The sequence below is a fragment of the Varroa jacobsoni genome, unplaced genomic scaffold (assembly GCF_002532875.2).
Source record: "Varroa jacobsoni isolate VJ856 unplaced genomic scaffold, vjacob_1.0 contig00544, whole genome shotgun sequence".
Taxonomy (NCBI): Eukaryota; Metazoa; Arthropoda; class Arachnida; order Mesostigmata; family Varroidae; genus Varroa; species Varroa jacobsoni.
In genome coordinates, this window is record NW_019214483.1 from 70,774 (window position 1) to 95,509 (window position 24,736).

At 43.3% G+C, this 24,736-nt stretch overlaps 1 protein-coding gene across 1 annotated transcript in view; it reads left to right on the top strand.

Annotated features, from left to right (window-relative positions):
- Positions 1-22,807, top strand: part of Shal (Potassium voltage-gated channel protein Shal) — a 41,152-nt gene extending 18,345 nt beyond the window's left edge. The window contains exon 2 of the mRNA XM_022852061.2: positions 21,331-22,807. Within this exon, the coding sequence (XP_022707796.1) occupies positions 21,331-21,334 (4 nt within the window). The 3' untranslated portion in view covers positions 21,335-22,807. The remainder of the gene's footprint in view (positions 1-21,330) is intronic.
- The last annotated feature ends 1,929 nt before the right edge of the window (positions 22,808-24,736 follow it).

The window sequence follows — 24,736 nt, forward strand, 5'->3', positions numbered from 1 at the left end:
TCTTCCTTCGTCGTCCGCTTACCACCGTAACCAACAACACCACCGCGATCATAATCAGCCAAGTTTTTCCGGCTGAGTCCCTTAGCCTGCTACGCTTTTTGTCCATAACTTCGAACCGGCAAATGAAACGAGCCAACAAACTTTCCATCCTTGAGATAACCGCATCAGTTGGCAAATGCGGCTTATTCAAATGGCACTACTACATTTGTACAGAAAAAGAAACGGCCTTCGTCTTTCCCGCACTGTTTGCCCCTCCTGTTTTTCCTCTTTTCTTTAACTCGATTTTTCTCACACCGCACATTATACCGGGCGGCTTCTTTTCCTTTTACTTTCTCCTCTTTCAGGAGGAATCTTCGTTAAGAAATTGTAAACTGCGAACGTTCATATGGAAGGCCACACGTGCGACAAATGGGCTACAGGTAGAATTTGCTGTCATAGCAAAGGGATACGCTGGAGAAGGTTCCGCTGTCGTTGCCATTGTCGATGGTACCGACGACGACGAGGGCGCGACCGACGGGGGCGCTGGTACAGTACAGATAAGAAACGTGGAAACGGATCGAAAACGGCGGGGCAACAAGGAGTAAACTGGGCAAAAGGGAATGAGACAAAAAGAACCTTTGAGGGCGACTTAACTATAAGGCTGGCGTACTAAGCTTATCAGAATGTCGCAGGCCGCATTTTCGCTGGTTTGGCTTGTTGTTTCTGTCTAAGCGACCGCTGTAACAATAACCTTGGCTATAGGAAGCATATCTTTTTTCTGCTTTAGAAACGTTGACGAAGTAAGACAAGCAAGCGGGTAAGGACGCAGGGCGAAAAAGAAACGACTCTATGGAAAGATGAGCGTCACAGATCCGCTTTTCCTTTTTGGCTTACACGACAGAGGGGTAGACTTGGACAGTCGCCCAATAGCCTACATGCGTCGTATAGTACATATGCACCGTTTCTCTTTTCGGGAGTAGAGGCCTACAGCGAAGTGTGCGTCTCCCATTTGCCCTAGATTCGTCCTGACCCTGCTCTGGCTATCTCCATGGTGGCAATGAGCCATCGGGTCAGCGCTGCGGTGTGTTTTACCATCACTACGAATACTGCCAATTGCAACATCATTGGTGCCAAATCCTTCTTCACCACTCGACAAAGCACTCTTTTTCTTTTGCTTTTTTCGCCGCTAGCAGCAGCCGATTTGATCCGCCAATACCGGTCAGAAATCACTCAATTCCTTCCACCCAGTCGGTCGATTCTGGCTGCCGCCGATGTCCACGCACTTAAAAAGACGGAATAACACAGGATAGAATAGCTGGCCGGCGCAAGTCTACAGCTCAATCGCCTTTCCCCGGAGCCCCCTACAACCTTCTAAGCCGAAACATAAGCAAGGAAGACCGAGCTGCTAGAAAGGAATAAACGCTTTTCAGCTGGCGATAGAAATGGCAATCCTGCCCGACTATCATTTTCTTCACAGGCCCACTCACGCACCTAACACTGCATAGCCCGCATGCCCGTCAAAGTCGACGCAGCGAAAAACGACGTTGGTCATCTACGACAGCCAACGAAGTAGAGGACTAGTGATTCGCAAAATTCAAAATCGAACGTAAATGGGCAATGAATAGGTAAGGGTTTATTGAAGGAAAATCGATATAGAACATTGTGAGTCACGAATGGTACACTTCAATCTAGGTTGATTGAGCATCGTTCTCGTCAGTCTTAGTGCTGATTCATTATACGAACATGAGTGGGTCGTCGCTTCGTTTCGTTAACAACGAAAATATAATAAATGCGTACATTTACATCATTGCGCACACTGCTTTGTGATCTACCATAACATTTCAAAAATTATATGTCGTTATAGACTATATGAAACAACATGGTTGAGTCCCTTTATAACATTTGGCCTTCTCTATCTCACTAACGTCCCGATCGAGTCAGCCATCTTCGTCGCTTTTAATCATATTAGGAAAACAGTTAGTATATTTGTGTTCGCACGGCTCGGGTATACGCTCTGTGCGAATCTCCCACTGGCGTTCTTCAATGCAGCTATCTTGTCATAATATTTTAATGATGCTTCTGCTTCTGTTAGGGAGATTCAGTTGCTGAAGTTGACTTCAACTGAAATAGTTAATAGGTGAGGAAGAAGTCTTCTCTTTAAAAATGGAGCAATCCTTTCGCGCCTATTTGCCTGAACGGTCCCTGATGATGTGTCCTGGTACATTTGTAGTCGGAAAGAGTGAAAGAATCTATATAAACTGAAGCAGCAACGGAGCGCTGGTGCAGCAGCAGAACTGCAGGCACTAGTTTTGCTTAGAAGAGATCAACCTGTTGAAGGGTGGTGAGGGTCTAAACTCGACGTACGAGTTCGCATAGAGACTCGCAGACAGGGGGCTCGTTTCTCGCAGTTCTGCCAGCCTCTGTCTGCTTTTCTCTTTCTCTTTTTGCGTGTCTTTGTGCTCATACGGTTGCTACGCGTTGTGTGTCTCGTGCGTGGCGTTTGTTTTCGGCCGGCAGCTGACTACAGCCTCCTTTTCGGGCCAGCCTCATCCGCAGTCGGCGTTTTCGACATCACGGTTATCGTCTCGACTGACGTTGTTCTGCCTGGCTATATCCGCAACCGGAAAGTCATAAGTCCTTAAGTGGCTGAACTCTCCACTATCGCCACATCTTTGTAACTGTATCGCTCTCGGCCATGCAGGCGAAGGCCGTCCAACTCGTTGACTCGGCTCCCTCTGTCACACTCTGGTTGCCCTGCAACATCGCCATCATTACTTTGTGGCCCGCATGTGACTTTAATACGTCCAGCAAAGCTCTGTGGTGACCCTACCGTGAGTAATGAGTATTTCTTCCTATTGGGCTCGATGAGATTAGACTGCAACTATCCTAACACCAGTTTAGCCATGATCTCACAGAGCCAAACTTCTGCTTTTGCTAATATTGCTGCCTAGTACGTGGAAGCAATTGAACGGCCAGTGAAGAGGGACAACCGGCTGGGGCTCGCTGTTGTTCCTGTGTTCTGCATGTAATATCCGGTTGCAGAAATAGCTCGAACCGGCTTCAATATTTGTCATCTATCATACCTCTTCTACACAAGACCGTTCCATACGGGGCATATCCTGTTTTTTCAATTTTTTTCTCTCTTGTTCATAGTTGTACGAGAGCTATGAACCAGAGAGAAATTTACCTGTCATCGCAGTACATTTCAACAAGATTAGATTTTTCTCGCCACTGGTCATTTCATGGTTATATAGATATAAAAATATATATGTATGTATATACACATACAGGGTGGTGCGTTCGAATTGAAAAAATAAACAGTCGCTTCAACTGTTTGTCGTAACAGGCATGTATTTATACGCAACCCCTGATGTAGGACGAAAGCCAGTTGTTGTTAGAACAAGACAACAAACTTATTATAGTGAAAACAGTTGGTCGTCTTAGGAATTTGGCCAACCGTTGGATTTTTTTTTTGGGGGGGGGGGGGGGTATTTTTGCCCGAAATAGGCAGTCTTCATTATAGTCAGTTTTCATGCAGCTTATAAAAAAAATCCAATATAGATTTCTATGAGAAAAACCGCAAGGGCTTGGAAATTGGTTAAGATGGTTTTAAAACATTTTTCGCTCAAAAATTAAAGAAAGTATTAATTGTGCATTGGGTTATACATATAAGCTCTAATAATTGGTCTTTTTACGAGTCTGTCTGACAGAACTTTTCAGCCGTTTTTGTGTCCCTGAATTATTAGGACTTTCGACCTGCTATCAGCTCAAAGTTTTATTCCGTTGGATTTTTTTGTATGTAGCTTAGTTTAATAATGCTTCAACGAGTTCAAATTTATTAGTGGTGCTCGACGCATAGTTACTATTAAAAAGTTATTTGCTGGTTGGGTAAGAAACAACAATTAGATCGTTGATCCCGAATCGTTCATGGAAATGACCGTCGTAAATAATGGTTTTACTAAATAATTATGACCGCCAGGAACGACACATTAGCAAAAAATTGTCTATCTTTGTTTAAGCACATTCTTAGAAATAAAACAACGAAAACTTCCAATATAGTCGCGCTGTCATTTATATGTATAAATGTGGGATGGTTTTGATTTAAGATTTCTGCTCCTTGTAGTTCACCGTCGTACCTTTTTTTCGACGCATCTTCTTTCATTCTGCTTCATTTGGTACTGAGGCTGCTCGTATCTGTTGATTGACATTGTCAGCATCGAATTGCCTTTGGTACCTCAAGCAACAATGGCGCACAACATCGTTATCGTTGTCAAGAACAACTTCTGCACCATGACAATCGTCCCTATAGCCACATATATCTATGTGAATATCATCAGGGGTCGATAGATCTCTTCGTGGCCATCTGTCTGTCTGCCTGATTAGCAAGAAAATCCTGGTAAATCTGTAATGTTATGTAACACTGCAGGACGTCAATAGCAGCGACTGTCAGTTATCCATCACGACTACCTTACAAACGCATAAGTGAAGAGCTGCTCTCCGTTCGCTCGATTGAAGTTGGCGACATTTCATCCTCAGCTCTCCATGCCAATCATGCCACCTCTTATCGCTTTGCTACATTTTTCTAGAGGCTACAACGAGTTCAATATTTCCACAGAAGTGACGGGCTTTTAACTGCCACCGCAGCAACAAGCGAACCCCGACGTCGCGTCGTCACCCCCCTCGCAATCTAAATTGCTGCCACAGACAACAAGTTGTACAAGTATTATATCTTGTTATTCTCATTATCGAGGTTAGGCTGTCTGATATATATATATATATATATATAGCTCGATGAATCAGAATACGCAGAATTTCTAATTATACATGTATAAGGCTATCTCGGTGTATTTAACTCGTACTGGGAACATGTATTTGTGGTTAGCGACGACTGTTATCCTGTCGTCTAATGATGGTACCCCCACGCGATTCGTTTTATCGTAGCATGGTTTGACTATTTGTAACTAAGTATCGTACGGCAACAATCAGATTGTTTAACCTATCACATCTTTTTTGGGGGTGCAGATTCTAGGTTGTTTTTGTGGCTTATAGCCAGCACCCTCGTCATTACTGCTAAATGCCATCACGGTCCCTTTTGCTGGTGTTGATACTGCTGTTGCTATCATAGTTGTTAACATTTTCCACATCAGCAACGTCGGGGTCCAAATATTAACACGGCCAGACATCGGCATTGGCTCTCACTCAAGATACGGCTGCTTCGGGATTGCGCCCGGAAGAATGGATCGTAATAGGACAGGAAAAATTCGTCCTATCTGTGTTGTCCTGCCTTACATATTCGAATGGTGCATGTGCTCGTCGCATGGTAGCAACACTAGCTTAAAGGACATCGTTTTCTAATGCGTTCTCGTCTTACTACGATTTGCATTTTCTCGCGTTAACGATGCATTGGCGTTTACTATTTTGTAACATATGGTATTGCCCGCCACCTAGCAGTTTCGCGCGAAGTTTGTGAGGGGCGCACCTCATACAATGGTTTCCTTTTATACGGCTGTACCATTTCGTGCTATATTGCTTCTTGTCCGCCCCATTGGTGTCTGTCACAAACGAATCGAGAGGCAACATGAAATCGAGTAGAGGCTGGCGGCGGCTAAGGCGCTTCCCTGTGAAGTTTATGTTTGCTATGGCCTGTCAGAGCACACACCCACCATGAGACGTCCTGAGAGCACTTGTTTGTCTGATCTGTTTTTACGCGCTTCATCTTACATCGAATGCGTTCGTGCGCAAGAAGCCGCAATCTTAAACGATAGGTGTACCTATGTCGAGTTTGGAATTTGCCTCCTGGTGGAAGTACTATATTTCTCGTACCGTCAAAGTCACCTCTGCTTTAGCTCAATACCAAGTCAATACCATGTAGGTTTTTGGACGCGAAAGAAGAGGAGAGTTGTTCTAGAACTAATTGGATTACACTTGTTTTCGAAATGAGGCTCACAATCCATCTTGATAGACTTTAGCCTTTTTTATGCTGAAATCTATGTATATGAGATCTGATATGCTACTATTCTGTGTATAAAATATTCTTTAATTTTCGTTTATTCTGAGCAATGTTACTTACGATAACAACAATAGCTGACATTGGACAAATTTAGTTAATGCGAAGATTTATTGTTAAATAGTGTGTTAACGATAGATCATCTAATGCAGATTAGTACCGCAAAAATTTACATTAGGCAAACCACCAAGCAAATGCTATCCATATAACTTTCAGCTAGGCTAGCAATATCAGGTCATGGCAGGTCCACAAAGGTAAAGCGGGGCTTAGTTTAATAGCTGCACTAACATGTATTTACACGAACGGTGCCTAAAGATCGCAGGTCCGGGTTAAGACAAGAGCTATGACTCGAATAGCCAGTCGTTGTTCCGCCCCTATTAGTGGCAACATCTTTTCCGAATGTATTCACGTTTAAGCCTATGTCGCAGCGATATCGTAACACTCCGTACCCAGCGGCCATAGACAGGATTTGATGCGAGTAATAATCAGGTCGATGCCATGTCATACAAAATCTACATAAAGCAACCTCACATTGTATATAAAATGAATAGAAAAGTACCTAGATTGAGTCACTCTTCACTATTTAACAGAAATTGGTTCATTAATAGGCTGTCATATGTTGCATTAAGGAAGGCTGTACAACATGAACATTAAATGCTCGGTATTTTCTTACATTACGCGTGGGAATACTGTAATGTACTAGCTGTCAGTGTTTCATCATCAAAGTTAGCGTCTCGCGCAATCGAACGACATAACTGTTAGTAGCAACGACGGAGGACATCGTCATGATCATGGTCGAAGGGGCAAAAATGCGGCCGATAGCAGACAGGCACACAAAGTACATACATGTACTTTCCTCATTGGTTACGTAATTTTTTTTTTTTTTTTTTTTTTTTTTTTCGATTACGTAACTAGTACAAAGACGGGAAACGTTACTAAGCGTTTGTAATAAGCAGCGTTGTAGCGGGCTCCGACTGAATTAGGTAAATGACAACTAAAACAGTGGTGAAAAAGCCGTAAGCACTGGGTACGAATATGTACAAGTGACAACATCGACGTATCTGAGCTGCTATCCAGCTCAAAAATGCTGCTTTTCGAGGATTAATCGCTTGACAATGGAGAAGGCTGATCTTAAGTTGCGAAAAGCCGCAAATTGCCCAGGCAGCCGTGACACCATTGCCATATGCTGATTTGATATTCGCGCCTCGGGGCTTCCGATTCATTGCAGCTGCAGAGCCATCCGACGTGCTATGTAGTGTTATACCTCTATGCCTGATATAGATTAGCAGAATAAGACGACTAGGTAAATAAAAGGTCTACGAAGTATAGTTAGTTGCTTGCACACGATGGTACACATCTGATGGGGGCGGTGAATCAGACTGTAACGCACGTTCTTACGGATGTTGCAGCTGCTGTAGCTGTCGGCCGAGCTATAGTCGCTCACAAACGGACAACGACAAGATGGACTGAGCTGGCCCTGTGCGTCGCTATGGTGATATGAAGCGGTGCGTGAACACTTGAGATGTGTACGCATAGCGCAAACGAGCAAGCAAAGCCGATGCAGAACCGACCAGTAATCTCCAGACACGAAGATGAGGCCTGTTCTGGTCTTCCTCAACCTATGGAGGCCATCAAGACCTACATAGTGCATCAACAACGTTAACGGCTACGGCCGCAATAGTGAAAGCCGATGGCGGAGAACCATTGCCGGTGAACTAAATATATAACGAGTCCTGTCTGACGATCGGACTATCCTATCAGCTACCGACCATAAGACACGATGGGCCGATGCTATTCTTAGGGCGGCCCAAAACAGCTATATAGAAGCACTAAAACGAATTGGAAGACAGTTCGCACGGGTGAAATAAAGAGAGCTGGCATAGTTGCAGCATTTGCAGTCCTGCGGCGTCGGCCGCGTAGAATGACCGGTCGTATCGACGGTTGGCAACTGTCAGCGGCAGTGTTTGACGCCGCGACGCTGTGCACCGCAAATGTAGGCAAAGTGTTCCGGCTGAAGTACGCGAAATACGTTGGTATGTGGCCCGTCGTCTGCAGTGGCAGCACAGCGATGTAATAGCACCACAGGTGCGTGACTGTCTGTTCCTATCAAAATGTGATCATCGACAGGTGCGTTTTACTCTTAAGCAAGGAGACAGTCGCCAGTGAGAGGCAAACATAATGCGGAAAGGTTAGCATTTATATATATGTACACGCGTTCTGATTAACACATTACAAAAGAAGAATACAGGAATTACAAGAAGCCAGAGAACTATCAAAAAAGCTAGCAGATCAGACACATTACTGGTTGTTCAGTCTAAAGATATTTAACGTTTGCCCAATAGGAAAAGCTAAGCTGATAAGTAAGTGGGTGTATAAGTAATTCTAAGCAAAAATCGTGTCTGGTCAATTGTATCCGGTCCTTCTGCTCCATTTGAACGGCACTACAAAATTGCCATTTTTGTTTCTGTTTTTTCATGATGCAACAAAGGCCGTTGCAGGCTTTTGTTGTTTCTTCAAACCTCGCACTGAGCACGTTTTAATATCAAGCTGTCCGCCTTTGCCGCCGCTAACGTTATGAAGGACGGACCAAATGCAGTTATCGCCGTAACTACTCCAAGTGGATAAAAGTCATTGCGTTGTGCACTCAATAGTGTATGTTAATAGAAGACGGAAGTTAAAGATGTATTAGGGGTTTGTAGATGAGCCTGTATCGCAAAACAGGCAAAAGTCACGCAGGACTTCGTGATGGGCCATAAAGGCTCGAACCACTTGATACAATACCGGCGAGCTGATATGTCAAGGACGGCGCCAGCAAACCGGGCGGATTCTTTAATCGTTCCGAATAGGTCATCACCGGAAAACAGTAGCGCAAAGGCTAGGTACACTAATACCCTGCTACTTACGGTTCGAGCGCCTTACAACGCTTTGTTCTTATCCACTTGCTGACTCATTTTCACGTCAACACAACCATTCACAACTGTTCTAAATGTATCTACCATAATACCTGTTTTGGTACTGCTCAGGTTAAGGCCTTTCTGAGGGAACCGTTAGGGAGCCCCGGTAGACAAACGAATAATAAGTAGAATGTTCGCCAGCAAGTCAGTCCGCTAATGAGCTTCGTGGGCAACTGGCAAGCAAAAGCTCCAAGAGCATTTGACCAGCTAACGATATCAAGTGAAAATGATATAGAAACTGCTGGGAGAGACCACTTCAGGACGCACAGAAGCCCAAAGGCTTAGTTAACTAGAGTTGCGAATGTATTTTTGTACCATTTCGTAACGCTGTGCCAAATGGAAACAAGGTACGATGACGTGAATAAAGATGTGTCTGCGATCATGCTACATTTATCTGAGCCGATTACGGTATATCGATTGGCGGTTGGTATCGAATAGTTTGGATAGCAAAAAACTACAGGTTTACAAGGATATCCTACATCTACATATCTACATAATCCTCGTAAAGGAGATCAGAGAATTTTTAATTTATAACTTGTTTAGTTAAAAATCTAAACTGGAAAAATCTGGGACGAGTACTTGGGTGACTGGCGCTTTGACATTGTGTCTTGTCCCCTTTTTAAAGATCTATCCTAGAGGGTTAGATTACGTATATATATACGTACGTAACAGCCGACGTGTTAAAAGCCGCCTTAACGATCTTTATGCGTAGATTTGCCTCAGTATAAGATTACTATACGAAAGGTGGCTTATCTAGGAAAAACTGATGTCATGCTGAAGGATACAAAAAGCTGTAGTGTCGACGCAGGTCAAAGTTTTTTGTCGCTTTCTGCAACAAAGGCCGAGAATTTGCAAACAAAAAATTGCGTTTTCAACGCAATTTTTCATTGCCCTTTTTTTGACTTGAAATTGATCATGATAATTTCCGCAGTAAAAAGTAAAATTTCCATAAGATATAAGACTTGTCACGTTGCTTGCTCGTTCATCCAGTCAAGCGGCCTCGTATACATATGTGACCTCATCAATCCAAACGGAATTTATTTTGATATAGTGGAATAATCGTAAAGAGCAATAAGTTGACGACAGCATAAAGCTGAATTAGCATGAGAGCACAGAAGAATGTACACCAGGGCGTGCGGCATCCTCCACAAAATGGGTAACGTGTGGTGTCGGAAGATTGCACCCAACGTGGCTGGACGATCAAAAGAAAGCATCGAAATCTAAATAGCCGAACTGTTGAGGTAAAATACTGAAGTAGGTAAGAAAACTAATGAAGTAAGCCGAACAACGCAGCGGGTTCACTGATAGGCTGTAATGAAAGTAGTGCGATGGAACAACTAGCCATAAGGTAGTAGGATTCGGTGTGGCGTAGAACAACCAGCATGGGTTTGGGTTCAAAACTCGGCTTCAGCCTATGTAGGCTCTGACTCAGTTTAGGTTTGCTTGATTCAGAAGTGGTTATGTTGTTAGGTGTGGACTTTCACTGCAATTTGAATCCAGGACACGTTGATTAACTTTAGGTTCATAAGCGAAAGCGGGCGAATAGTGCAGACATGTGGTGCCGTTCGTTACGAGACCTACTTTGCTATTAATTATTAAACAATATCATTATATAAAAAAATAAATATATAATAGATATTCGCGCACGACAGTGCCGTAATACCAGACACAGTCAAAAATGTATTAGATGCGTATTTCTGAGTGGCAGAACGCAAATGAATGATACAGATACGGGTGTTAACATGGGGTGATAAAAATATTGTTACTACCTTTCAAATGGTACGTGCGGCTTCTGGCAGATGACAGGGTCTAAGATCCTAATCCTTGCTATTCATGTTAGCGAACTTGTAGGCAGTTGGCAGAGATCCTATTGGTAAGAGTCTATTTCTGCTCACTAGAGAGGATGTCAGCTCTGCCAATGACAGCAGAGGCTTTCGCGATTGTGTTTATTGCATAACTATATTCGATAACCCCCTTCCATAGCTTAAGGGAAAAACTAAATGGTACAAACCCTTTTGAAGGTAAAGCCAGAGTTATGCAGACCCGCAATGCCTTGGCATTTTTTACTAAATTAGTTTCAATTACATAGAGTTGATTCAATGATAGCCGCGTCAAAGGTTGACAAAGCCGTAGCAAGTAATGCACATGTTCTATCTACAATCAATATTGCTACTAGGAAACATCTTGTCTGGCAAGCAACTAAGATATTTTTCGATTCTTATACTTAATTGTTTATAGAAGGGAACCTACTTTCTCGGAGGTATACCAGCCTATCATATCACGGCCCGTGAACCGACGATTGCAACGAGGTGTATCTGATATAGAAGGCATTCGCTGCTTGTATCGAATAGTTCTATTCTAGCCGCGGCCGATATTCATAAAATTGGATGTAAAGTTCCAATTGTTTTATTTGTAAGAAGCACATATTGGTCCAGCGCAAGTTATTGCTCGTCCTCATTTGAAGGATTAAATTGAAAAACGTGATCTAAATGGTATCTTCTTTGCGTCAATATATAAACCGTTCTGTAACATACCGATTACGGGTCTTATAGTACTATAAGACTCTCTCTGAGCAAGTTAAGAACGTTTTGGCAGACAAACTCCTGTTCTGCTGCATGTTCGTCTGACTCTTCTAAAAGCCTTATTAGAAAATACATTTGCTGTTATAACACAGTTTAATTCTTCGGATATATCTTAATCCGAATTACTTGAATAGTTGGAGGTCAAATCTACCAACAATACAGCAGCTAGCTGAAATCTCTCAGGCATACAGAAGCAACGCTCGCGGCTTGCGATGAATGCGGCGGGTTCTGCAACTGTTTACTATATAGTACGCGCGTTGGTGATAACCTATAAAGACAGGCTTTGTCCTTCGCACATATTTGGATCCACGAAGATATTCATTTCAGTCATGCATTACAATTTACGTGGCCCTCGGTGACCAGCTGGCATTAGTTTGTATTCGCAACGCTGATAGATGGTCTAACGTAGCACGGTTCGTTCGAGGCCGAATCTCTTCTGCGCAGTAGTCCGCGTGGCCCGCTTGCTGCTGTTACTTGAGTGCAGCAGGAAATGCCTTTAACGCTAGCTGCCCCGTGCATTCTGCCGCCTTAATCTCACCTACTACCTACCACCGAGAACATTGCCCCGTTGACCCAAAGTCGTGACTTCTATCCTGCTGGAGCGAAAGAGTGGTGGTTGATGGGTCGACCCCGTCACAAACGACCCCTTCTACAGCCATACAGCAACCGCCACAGCAGTCACAACCGACTCTAGGCAGAGACAGCCTAGCGTACCCCCACGCAGCTGCCTGGACCTCAGTACTACGTGCTGCCATCTCACGAGTGTCGGTGATGCTTCGGTGCTATTAGAGATAATTAACCGAGCTCGTTTATTGTCGTCCCTCAATTCGATAGGTGGCTAGGTAGGTTCAGTGTCCGATCGTCCGATCAAGGTCGGCGTAGGTCGGCCCAGCACTCGTGGCGCAGCGGCCTGATATCCGTTGCAAGCAGTTGTTGGTAAACGCGGTAACGATGATTCAGGGGTGGCCGCCTTGGCCGGCCGCCTTGAATCTCCGCTTGCCAATATGCGACTGTGTATGTTCCAACGAGGGAAGGTCCGAACGGGGTCCGAAGGGACCAGGCATGTGTAGAATGGTACATAAACAAAAGTAAACGCTTTACGAATGAACTTTAGTATTGAGCCTTGAGCGTCACCTGGAGATAGGACGAGGAGCGGTGGGGCAAAGGAGGTTTGTTGATGTACTGGCCTCCCGTCGCCAGAAGACAGCAAACCAACAGACACATGATATAGAGTCAGTGTAACGGCCCGCTTAATCCTTCTATATGCGACTATTAGAGTCTGGCAGTGAACAATGCTTCTAAAAAGCCATCGGTCTTATGGAGCAGCTTGCTGCATACCTCAGTTGCTATTTATATTACTATTATTATTATGGGTATCAGCAAAAAAATGGTTTTGGAAGCTATCACATATAAGCTAGCATGACCGACAGAAACGGCACATACACATAGATAGATAGGTATATGGAACTTAAAAATTAAGGAAATCATTAGTTATCCCAGTTTGTGATATTGATGTTACTGAAAGCTGATTTATTGTCACGTTACAACCATTGTCACTGTATTTGTTTCGATATTGGTGAGCGCTCCTATGTGGATGGAGAATGAGAGATAACAGGAACGTACTTTGTGTTTGAAAAGAACACACGATTGAATATGTTCTATTTTAGCGGACATCGCGGTACTACAGTTGTTTCTTGTTGTAGCAGAGTATGTATGAAAATGCTTCGGCAATATTTCCCAGAATCTCTTAGGACTGTATATTGAAGGACTATCAAGGACTCGTTAAAGGACATCAAAACACAGCGTATTCAATAACGGAAACTTTCATCTAGTCTACATACACAGCGAAATCGTTCTGTTGTCTGATGTTTAGTCGTTTTTAGTTTGTCATCTGGAGACGCAACGTCTATTCAGACAACAACAATAACTGCAAGAACAATCTTAATTATTTTACATTTCATAATCCCGCGGCTCCAAAGGCATTTGTCAGACATGCTTAATCGTACGGCCTTAATGCATCGATAAGCGTGCTTGTACGTGATATGTCGTACCGGCAAGACTTGTCCTTTACTTGCCACTAGAGGCGTCACGTCTGTGTGTGTATGCTTTTGTCAACGTATCATATTTATGTCGTTAGATATCGGGTGCCACACGGGCAGGCTGCTCGACCGGTGGCCGCACTGCAAATATTTCACTGAACCTATACCCCAGTGAAGAACCGAAATGGTTTGGCGGTAGCAGTAGCAGCGTCGGCGATAGCTACAGCTTGTGCTACAGGCTGCCATGTTGGCTGTGCCACTCTAATCGTGCTCCAGTATACTGATAGGTCATAGCGTAGGCTTAGATTATCTAGTCATGCCACTCTTAGACCGCTCTGTTCCGCCCATCTCACGGCAATTTGAGCAAAGTTAACTGCCGTTTCCCTAAACGTAACAGCAGCTAACGTTGTCCCTATCACTTACATAGAGAGCTACCGCAGCTATTAGTTATTACTGCTAAGTACTTTCTGAATATCCGCTAAACGTCTAAAAGCACAGAAGTTCTGTAAAGGCAAACTATTCACGTTCGTAATTAAAGCTCTCATCTTTGTCATGACGCCCATGTTTTCAAGAGTTGCTATTGTTGATGCCGCCTCTGAAATTAAATAATAAATAAAAAAAAAAACACCTCATGTTGGGTTGTTCAGGCTGATTATGACTCATTGTTGTTTCGGCAATTGCTATGAACGTTAAGCCCGTCGTACTAACAATTGCTCTAGTTAGTTATAGCCATGTTCAAACGAACGATCCGTTAACTATTCTCTGGGTTTATGGTGTTTTTCTTTTAGTGATCACAAACCCTTGCTTTTCTTGCCTGATTAATTCTAAAAAAGGTAAGTAAAAGAAACTAAGGGCGAAAACAGAGAAGTTACACAATTTTGAAAACTACACTGCGACTAGACAGCGGCTGATGTTCAACGGCGCTTAGTCGGTAGTGGTCCATTACTCTAAGAAAAAGTTTGAAGCGTCTAGGTGGACCCAGCTTTAGCCATTCCGTACGTTGGTACCCATGTCAACTCAAACGGCAAACCATTTAGATATCTTTGTGCTTGTCTTTTTAATGGTTTGGAACGACACAGCAAAGTCGATAAGCGAACCGGTACTCACGTGAATCTAGTCGTTCCACGCTCATCGGGGCAAACTAGGATCGTGGCATACTTGAACAGATTGCTTGGTCTGTCTTCTACTTGAATGGGGTTGTATATACCAAAATATGCCGTTTTTATAAAATGTTTCTTCGTTGTCGACATTCGGGAAAGGTTTGTCTACCTTTTCTTTAACTTTGTTATGAAACAACGAATAAAGCTTGCACAACGTTGTGCGTCTACTACCAACGTGCAACGTCATAATGAAGCCATCGGAGAGGGGCACCTGAGGTGAATGGAGACCCAAGAAGTGTTAATGGGTTCGAGCACATACCCTATCCCGAGAGCCGTCTCAGTGATCTTTCAAGGCCAACAATGCACCCTCTGGAGTACATTGCTTACGCACACAGTTTAAGCTAAATTCGTATGGGAAACCTGAAACGCTATTGACACATACTAGCGAGGTATATGTACACTGTGCTATTCTCCTTCAAACAATACGATATAATATTATGGAGCTTATCTGCAGCTTGTCGTATTGTCAGTCTCGTGTGTTGCAGTGTACATTGTTCAGATACACTCCCTGGCATAGCCGGCATGTTTCCATATACACATCTGTCGAACTGTAGAAGCCACAGCTTCTCGAGTAAGCAATAATGAATTAGTTTGAAGCCAAGCAATTAATATATTAAGCTGATCAAGGAAGTAACTAGATATTTTGAAATATTTCAAATGTTTGTTTATCTAGCTAGTGCAAAGTATCGGCGCAAGAGGACGGGAGCTTAGTAATAGAAGACCCGGCTTCTGAATAATTATAGCAATAAACTAGCTTTTTCACGTATCATGTCGACATGAGAAATCTAGCGATGATATGCTAAGGTTCTGCTATTTCTAAACTCACCAACTATAATATAAAGAAACATTCTAATAAATGGGATCTCCAAACAGCTGGTGGCTCGAGACCAAGAAAGGTAAAACGATAAATGTGACCTACTTGTGCACGTTCCGTACGTTTTTCGTACGTATGGAACTTCGTTCATTGAAAAAGGAGGTCACTTCATAATATTAAGTATTCGAGAGTTTTCGATCTTAGATCGTGAAGATAGCACTCATCTTAAGAGCAATCCAGTTCGCCTTCTTCCCCCTCTTCCTCCGCCTCCTTCTCTTCGTCTATCCAATACGTGTGCATACATGGCCGACGCCGTGGATGGAATGGCCATCTTGTGATTGAAAGAAATCTGGAGTCATTGCTTCAAGGTCCACCAACGACATATGCTGCACAACCTGCTTGAATAAAGGAAGTTATTTATTTCACACGTTTACACAGCATAGTATACAACAATTTACATTACATATCATGATGTGCCGGCTGCATAAACGCAGTGCGTGTGTATATTTCATTCTTGTTGTGAAAACACCCAAACAGAAGTGCTCATGAATTTATGCTAAAGAGACGTATCTGGATCCCACAAACGGAAGATAACTATCCAATGTGTCGGTCTTGCATCTGCCTTTACTCCTATGCGTTCATGTGTAAATGTAAGCATTGGAAAAGGGAAATTAAAATTCAAAGTCCGTAAGCTCAGCTCTACTACCAATCACACTTACGCAGTGCCGATCTTGCCAGCTTGAAAAGTCAGCCTAGGAAGATGTCAAAAGTTTCAAAAGAGGCAAGGTCAAAGCGAGTAAGGTCAGACAGCACCTAAAAGTGAAAAGTCTCACGGAATTCTGCCTATAGCAGGGAATGCGGTAAGGGCCAGAAGTCTGCAGGGAATAACGGTTTCAGCCTTATTCCTTTAGCTTTAACATTCACAAGATTATAACCTCGTCCGTTAGCTCTCATTTTGGCTGTGGTGACGTGTTCTGTTTTCGGTGCCAATTACTCGGCGTATGCTGCGGCCAATGACGGCATAAATTTCGAGTTTCGCACTCCGCTTAGCTCTCTTAGCGTATCTCACATATCACATTGTCATACGAATGGACCAGATGGCCTTGTCAGTGAAAACTAGGCAGGACCAAAGGGAAGGATGGCATGGCGGGAACAAGCCATAACCTTTTCAGCACCTGCTGACATTCAGCTGAATGTATCTTCACTGGCTTGCCAAAGACGTAAGGCACAAATGTCGAAACAAATAAGGATGCAATACTATCTGGTAAAGGAATTGCACAAAACTATATACGTGCCGATAATTGTTTCCAAGTTAGCTAATATGTATGTGCAATAAAAATTATTTATTTTGTGCATTTAAAGGTCTCATTTAAAAATCTTTTGCATACAATTTTGATGTATTTTTATATTAAATGTACGTTCATAGCAACCTGACAAAATAAACTGCACGATGATGTACGAGACGATTTAAAACTAAAACAATAAGCCGACCCGGGAAGTATTTGACCTGCAATTCAGCATATGTGTCTTATATGTTTAAATAAAAACGTTAACTTTTTTTTTTTTTTTAATTAAATGACGAACGCAATTGTTTGGCCTATACTAAGCAAGCTTAAGCTCAGGACTCCCGTAACTTCCGTAATACGAACAGGGAAAAGCCCGTAAATAGAGTAACAGCTATACACTGGCTAGTCCGAAAGAAATAGATATTCGTCATTTTTATACAATAATCATCTAAAAGTTCACTTACGAATTTATACATATAGCGTATACTCGTGGTTGACGCTTTCCATCGGCGCAGTAATCGTCTGTAGACGTTTATAGAGCGTCGATGATACAGCAGGCGTGTCATCCTCTCAGGCTCCACAAACGATAGATGCTCTAATCCTAAGATCTAATCCCAGCGTTCACGAAATTGACTTTAGCTTTACCCGCTTGGTAAATAAGTCAGGTTATCATTTCTCAGTATTTATTCTTCTCTGTCATTTGTTTGCGCCCTCCCTCATTCCCTCAACTTCCTTGGCTATTAGGTTGGTCTTCGATCTTCATCTCATTAAACCCGCGTAGCATTTACCTCCTACGCCTCTATTATGCCATCGACTAAAAGCTCTCGCTTGCTGCAAATCTTCTCAGTTGCGTTTACAGTAGCCAGTTGCAGACGCGTCTGTATAAGAGCCAACGCACACGTAACTGCGGGTTGATCGATGCGATAGCTGCTGCTGCCTCGACCCGAGCGCACGATTTGTATCCGTTAAGATGCCGCATTTGAAACAGCTTGCAATACTTGCCAATGTACTGGTTATTTCATTAGTGTTGTTCCGGCGCAGTGTCGAACCATCCGGTGAAGGCTAAGAGCTTAAGGTGGCGGGTGGGCGAAGCTGGCCTACCAGGAGCGTGTTCGTTACGTTATTGGTAGCGTTTGATACTTTATTTAAGCACCTGTGTTCGTGGCTGAGTGTTCATGCCGTTCTTGGGCACTGCCGTCGACAGACGCGGCTATGGCAGATTCGTTCCTTCCACATCTCTGATCGTACTATAGTACGAGGCGCACACAGAATGCTAGACAGATTTGCGGGATATCGTCTTTTGATTCAAGCGGGGACCAGCGTGTCTGCATATTGGTCTGTCTATCTGTACATTTATCTATATCTCAGGGCAACACATATATATAGAGATACAGCAAAGGTAAGGTGAAGGCACGAAAAAGCCAATGTCTACCTTAAAGTAGCGCTTTAGTGTGCGATCGCGTTAATGCCGTCATTCCAGACTTTAAGGCAGACCAGCAACTACAGGTTACGCGTATATAAGGGAGCTCAATCTGAACAACGCATCCGGTCAGCCAGCGTCCTTTATTGCGAGACAGTCTCGATAAATTTGATAAACATCTATATGTTTGTGGCATGACGCAATTGTTATAACGTATCAGCTGGAAAGCGTTGTCCTAATCTGTTTAGCCGCAGATATAAGTGGGTGTCGATGGGAGCAGAAGCGGTACTTAGCCTGCTTGAGCTTATTCACTGTAATTTAAGTACCATCATCGATTTCCGTCCGGCAGTTCTATTCCTTCGTGAGCGCGGGGCGTCCTAACATGTCAGCGTGTATACTACTACACATCTAAATAAGATAGGCGATATTTTTTTCCGATAGAAAAGGTTTAAAGCTTTTCTACCCTACCGTACCCTAATCTAATTCGGCAATAGACGAGCAATCTACGGTGTTAGCCGTACCATCCAGTTGAATTATATTTTAGCACGAATCGTGGTTAACAAAGCGATGCGTAGTCACTCAACTGGTCTCAATGCTAGAATAGTACCATCAAGTAGAGAGACGCTCTGCCTGTGCCAGTCACCATAAAAAATGCAATTAAAACTTTGATCCATCGATATGTAGACGTCCGTGAGGACGCCATAGTTTTCACGCACAACGGACATTACAATATTATAGCTTAGCTTCGCACGACCCCATGGCGTGCTGTAATATTGTGGAGATGTTTTTGGTGGCGATCATTGCCAAAAAATTGTTACAAGCATAATAAGCAAACCGGCAAACGCCGTCGAGTAACGAGATAGCGTGGACGACCGGCATTGCAATACGCAAAGTACCCTGTAATCTGGCTCGTCTCAAATAAATGCCTATCGACCTGGATGAGTGCCGTTAAGTTGGCATTAGCTATTATCTGATCGCATGTTGTCACTATCGGTACTTTTCGTGTGTCTCATATAAAAATAATAACAATATATATATAGAGTCTTCGAGCGTCCAGAAGATATATGGATTATATTTGTCTCCTTAGCCTTAGTAAACTGGCCAATACTATCAGCTTTACTGTATGGATGCATATTATAGACAAATAAATATATAAGAACGATTCAAATAATTGAGTAATAATTTAATATATTAGAGAAACGCTAATCTACAAATTGTGTATTAATATATACACAGATACACAGAAAAAAAAAATGATTTGGGCGTATCTAAACCTTGGCCATACTAAGCACTACATTTGACTACAGTTTGTGTATTGATTTGATGAAATGAAACAACAATTAACGGCGAGTGCCAATAACAAAAAACTGTATCACACAGAAAATATTGTTAAGTTTTCGTCAAATTTATTCTGTAGTGCTTTGGCACAGCTGTTTATGTTTACACTTGCACTTTATCCACCAAATACCTACAGGCACGTTAATTGTAACGACTTTTATGTCGGCCTGATTGATCACAGGCCTGACTGCATCATGTCAGCGTCAAATGCTGAGCCGTACGGGTGGTTTGGTCCGTTAGGAGACGTTGGAAATCGATTAACTCGTTTGTTCACGTTACATTGAAACGAGCAGGCAACGTTGTGGCGAAAAGGTAGAGGGTACGACGCACCGAAAGCAGGAAGATGTCGAAACAGCTGCCAAATGCTATTACAATGTACAAAATAGAGCAGATTTCCTCGACGAAATGCAAGCTACACCTTCGAGTTCGTAGAGACGATTTAGATAGACAGTACGTACAGACACTATCAGGCTGTCAACACAACCATCAGACCCGCATAACTCGTGGGACACAGCTATATACGTAACTGATCTAGAATGAGAAACGGTGGGGAATAGAAAGGAGAAGCAATGGACGATTGCTGTTGTACAACCCTCGTTCGTTGTTGGTGATTTCTTTTGTTGGGCGACGGTCAATGGTGGGTGGGTGAGTCGATCGGACTGCTTTGCCTCTGGATATAATTCATTGTAATTTCGAATGTTCTACAGCGGCATGTCCTTCTTCCCAGCCTCGCCATAGCCTCTTCGTTGATCCTCTATTCCCCTTAGTCTTCAGGAATGCCAGGGGCTCTTCTTTAGTGTCGTTTTCTTATAGTCGTTTTCTGCCTTGGTCTCGTCGTTCAGAACTTATCTCGCTACCACCTACAAACCATATGCTTCTTCCATGCAGCGGGCGACCACATACAACATCAGGAAACAGGAAGGGAGGGAGAGGCAAGGAGATAAAATGGACCAGATGGAAGAGGAGGCGTATCTACTCTTCTCAAGGCCTTTCGCCACCTACATTACAACTGCCAACACCATCTCGACGCTGTGTCTCAGCCCAATACTGGTTTTCTTGGAATTTAGATGCTTTGGACCGGCCGCTGCTTCTTGTCTGGATACAAGGGTTTTCTTGAAATGTTTTCCGTGGTGGTGTTCTCCATGTTTTTCTCCGTCTTGTCTGACTTCGTTTTGGCTGACCGCACGCCCGTAGGCTACACGAACCGCAGTCGTCAAGACGACAGCGACATTTGTCCCTGCATCCGGATCCTCGCTATCGTCGGAACGAACGAACAGAAACCTACGAGTCGCTTGAGTCGTGCCGCTCATCTTATTTGTCGTTATTGTACATCGCCGTAGACCTCATCGAACTATCAGTGAGGAAATGCGAGAAATTGGACTCGCAACTGCCCAAAAAATTTCGAGGAATTACTGTTGATAGGAGAGTTTCGTAAAATGCATTAGCTCCTGTCAGTTCTACCATCCTGAACGAAAGTGTCAGTCATGACAAAGATAACATTCTGGAACTGCAGAAAGTAACTTGTATTAATTTCTATTGAATATTAGTCAGTTGTTAGTATCATGCGTGTTTCGTCTGCGCTGAGGTCAAGCAGAATATTATGGGGTTTTCGTTTTCTGAACTCTAATGTGCGTGATCAGAGCTAATAACGATGGCGGTTTAGTAGTCAGTGGAGCTTATTGATAAATAAATATATAAAGGTGTGGGGTATAATAATGTTACTAATCGATTATCCATTTCGATATTTCCAGGTAAGTAATCGCGGACTTCACGAGAGTATCAAAATGATTACACGACAGGGAATTAAGGAATGAAGAAATTTCATGTTCTGTAAAAAATTCTAACATAGTACGGCTCTAGTCAATGTTAATAATGACTGCGGATAATAAAGTGAGCTAAGTATCGGAGCAAAAAAAAGTTTAATTCGCTAGTGCATCAACACAGAAGCACAAAATATACGTCGCAGTCCTTGAATGAATTTATATCTAGGTGAAATAAGTTTATGCGTTGGGACCTTGTAGCTCGTGTTGATAACGCCCAGGTCAAGGCCAAGCCTATTCTAATCTTTCCGTTTCTAAGCAGCACTGACAGCATCCAGTCTGTTCAGAAAACGCAGACATTCATCCGGTTACATCTATTGTACACCCCATGTCGGCTACACATGTCCCCGCCCCGAAGTCTATAGCGTAGGTACCTATGCGTCCACTCTAAATGCCACTGAACGCATAGAATATCGGCAAGCAGGTAATACCAAACAAAGATTGGCCATTCACTGAGAACGGAGCCGCCCAACAAAAACGGAACTGACTATGATCTAATCGACAACGGGAAAGAGCCCGTATCAGGGGCATTCTAAGCCAAGGAGGCCGATCGAAACAAACTGCAGGGGAGAAAAAGAGAGAAAAATGCGAACGATAAGAAGAACCTAAACTCATTGCTGAGCACCTGTTTTGAGAGCCCTTGTCGGCTGTGCGGGATACCACTCTAATCGTGTTAACCCCTGTGCGGCTCGTCGCCCCGCCGTCTCCTGCAACTGAAACGTAAGCAATTTCCGCTTCTCTTATGAGGCTTTTGCTCGACCTCGCGAGACTTTTTCCGCTCGTGATGTGTCCATACCCCTCCCTATCTGGGCCTCCAGCCGCTTTTCCCAGCTGGCTAACAGTGAACGATGAAAAGCTGGAATTGCACCTAGGCATAGCTTGTCTGTGGCCTTGCACAAAGCAGCCTGACTGACCGAGTCGTTTGTGCATGTGTGTCTTCATTTATGCATAGCGTGGTATATGTGTTTATGGGTGCAATGTATGTTTGCAATAGCTACTGGCAGTTTGTTCTATTACTAGAAAATCGAAAAAAAAAAAAAAGAAGGAAGTCATAATAAAGTTGAAGCAAGGCTGCCGCTATAGCTTGTTTGCCGTCTGCGCGGAAGTCTTAGTTGTGTCGGTGTTTAGATTCAACATGTTGGTGACGTGTTGCTAGCACGCAGCGGCGTCCATCAATAACCCTAACGCCTTCTCTAGCCAGCAAGACTGTAAGTCGAATTTGGGGCCGCAGACCAAAAAAAACGCCGCTTGTCTGTCGTTTTGGGCTTTTTTTTCTATTGACCGCTGCTTAGTTTTCGATACAACCTCTTCACAGTACCGCACCCGACAAAACGTCCTGATCGGATACAGCCTAGTTATATTAAGCTGACAACACTAAAAAGGCGGTAAGTTTGGTTCCATATGGTATTCTATGTTAACTGTAGGTTAGCCTCTAACTTTAGCTGCGAAACTTGTACCCTCGATGTCATATTTCGTCAATGCTTCGAAGGTATGGACCATTGAAACATACAGGAAGTGTTACTAACGCAAACATATTTTGTATAAGATCAAGACGTTGTATTTGTGTATAGGGACTATTAATAGCGAGGGCTAAGTGGGTGGTACAAACGCTGGAACGCTGCTGGTAGCGACAGATACGCAAACTGATGCATCGTTTAATAATTCAATTTGAATCAAGCACGTCGTCACAGACGTATGCACGTATATTCTCGAAGATACACCCTTTCAGGAACACACAGACATACATTTAAACACAGACTAAAAAACATCTGTGTTCTACAATTGACAATGCTACTCCGTTCCATTGTACTAGTAGGAGATGTCGGACCCATCACGTCCTTGCTGAAGCTGTATATATGGCGCAAAACTCGGCTCATATTGGCGAGCAGGAGCGACAAAACACCTCAGACAAGACGAAGTAAACTACGCTCTCGTATAGGTAGTGGAATAACATGCACAGTATAAACCCACGAGAATGTCGAATATAACTAATTGAAGTATTAGAGATTGCTTTCTTGTCGCTTAAGTCGTGTGGGAATACCTGATGCATCAAGTTCTTTTTTATGGTGTATTGTGAAATATGCCTTTAGCTGGCAGCCGTGTCCGTACATACGTAATGGCCGGATGCGGTATACTTGTCGTTCTGCCCTGTATTTCGTTGCAAAGCGTTCACGAAGCCGTTGCGTGCTAATGAAAGCATGCACTAATCATATGTTAAATGCACGTTCCGAGGGAATAGTCAATCCGTTAAAAGAAACAAATGGGCAGTGATCGTCTGTCGCGTCTATAGTAGGCAGTACTCTATCCTAATAGATCCTAAGTGCCGTATATCTGCCCTAAATTTGAAAGTAACGCAGTATAGGACTACAGCTTAAAAGGGTACAGACGTATTGGTTTAACAACTTATCAGTTAATCCCGTTACTTCATACGTTTGAGAGGCGGTCTGCAAAAAGGACAGTAAGGAACACGTAGCCTAGCTCAAACATGAATCTTGCCAACGAAAAAGATCCCGTATTATCAGACTGAATAAAATAGCTACATTATCAAACATTATGCTATTTTGATAATTACATAATAGTATCAAATTCGCGCAAATCGTCGATGTGAAAATAAGTATGAGTCATGTTTTTTCAGCAATTACGATATGCCATGAGACGATAAGAGACTACCTTCACTAATATCGTTCCGTCGATGCCATCGAGAACTCTGTCGGTTGTTGATACTAATAAAACGCTGTTTATTATAGATAATACATATGTCAATCTCAGTAGCGTCCATTCAACACCGGAGTTAAACCGATGTTTCAGACAAATCGCACAAAGCGAATTTGTCTTATCATTATTTACCCACAACAAGCTACCACTAGCAAAAAAGTGTGAAGTTCCAGAGGGTTGACGTCCGAATAAGTATAGAAGCCTGGTTACTTTGTTTCTTTGCTATGTCCCGAATGCTAACGGGAGCGCGCAGTATAATGGCTATTCTATTAGAAACACGTGAACGATCTTCAGGTCGGTTACGGCTATGTGTATAGTTTCCGGCTGGCCTTGGCAGCACGATGACGAAATTGCCCATCGCTGTAATTTTTAGCCCCAGTTGTCGAGTTGATGGACGCTCCCTCTCGACTTTTTGCGGTCGGCTGCTGCAGTGACGATTCTGATTTCAACAGCCTTTATTTCCTTGCCGTATTAAGGCGCGTCTGCAAACAGCAGGTTGTTCTATGCGCGCAGTTGGCCGTATGGCTTCATGAAGTGTGAATACAACGGCCCCCGGATCGGTGACAGCATATAGTGGCTGGCATCGGCCGGAATAACATTGTCGCCTTATTGTTTATACTTG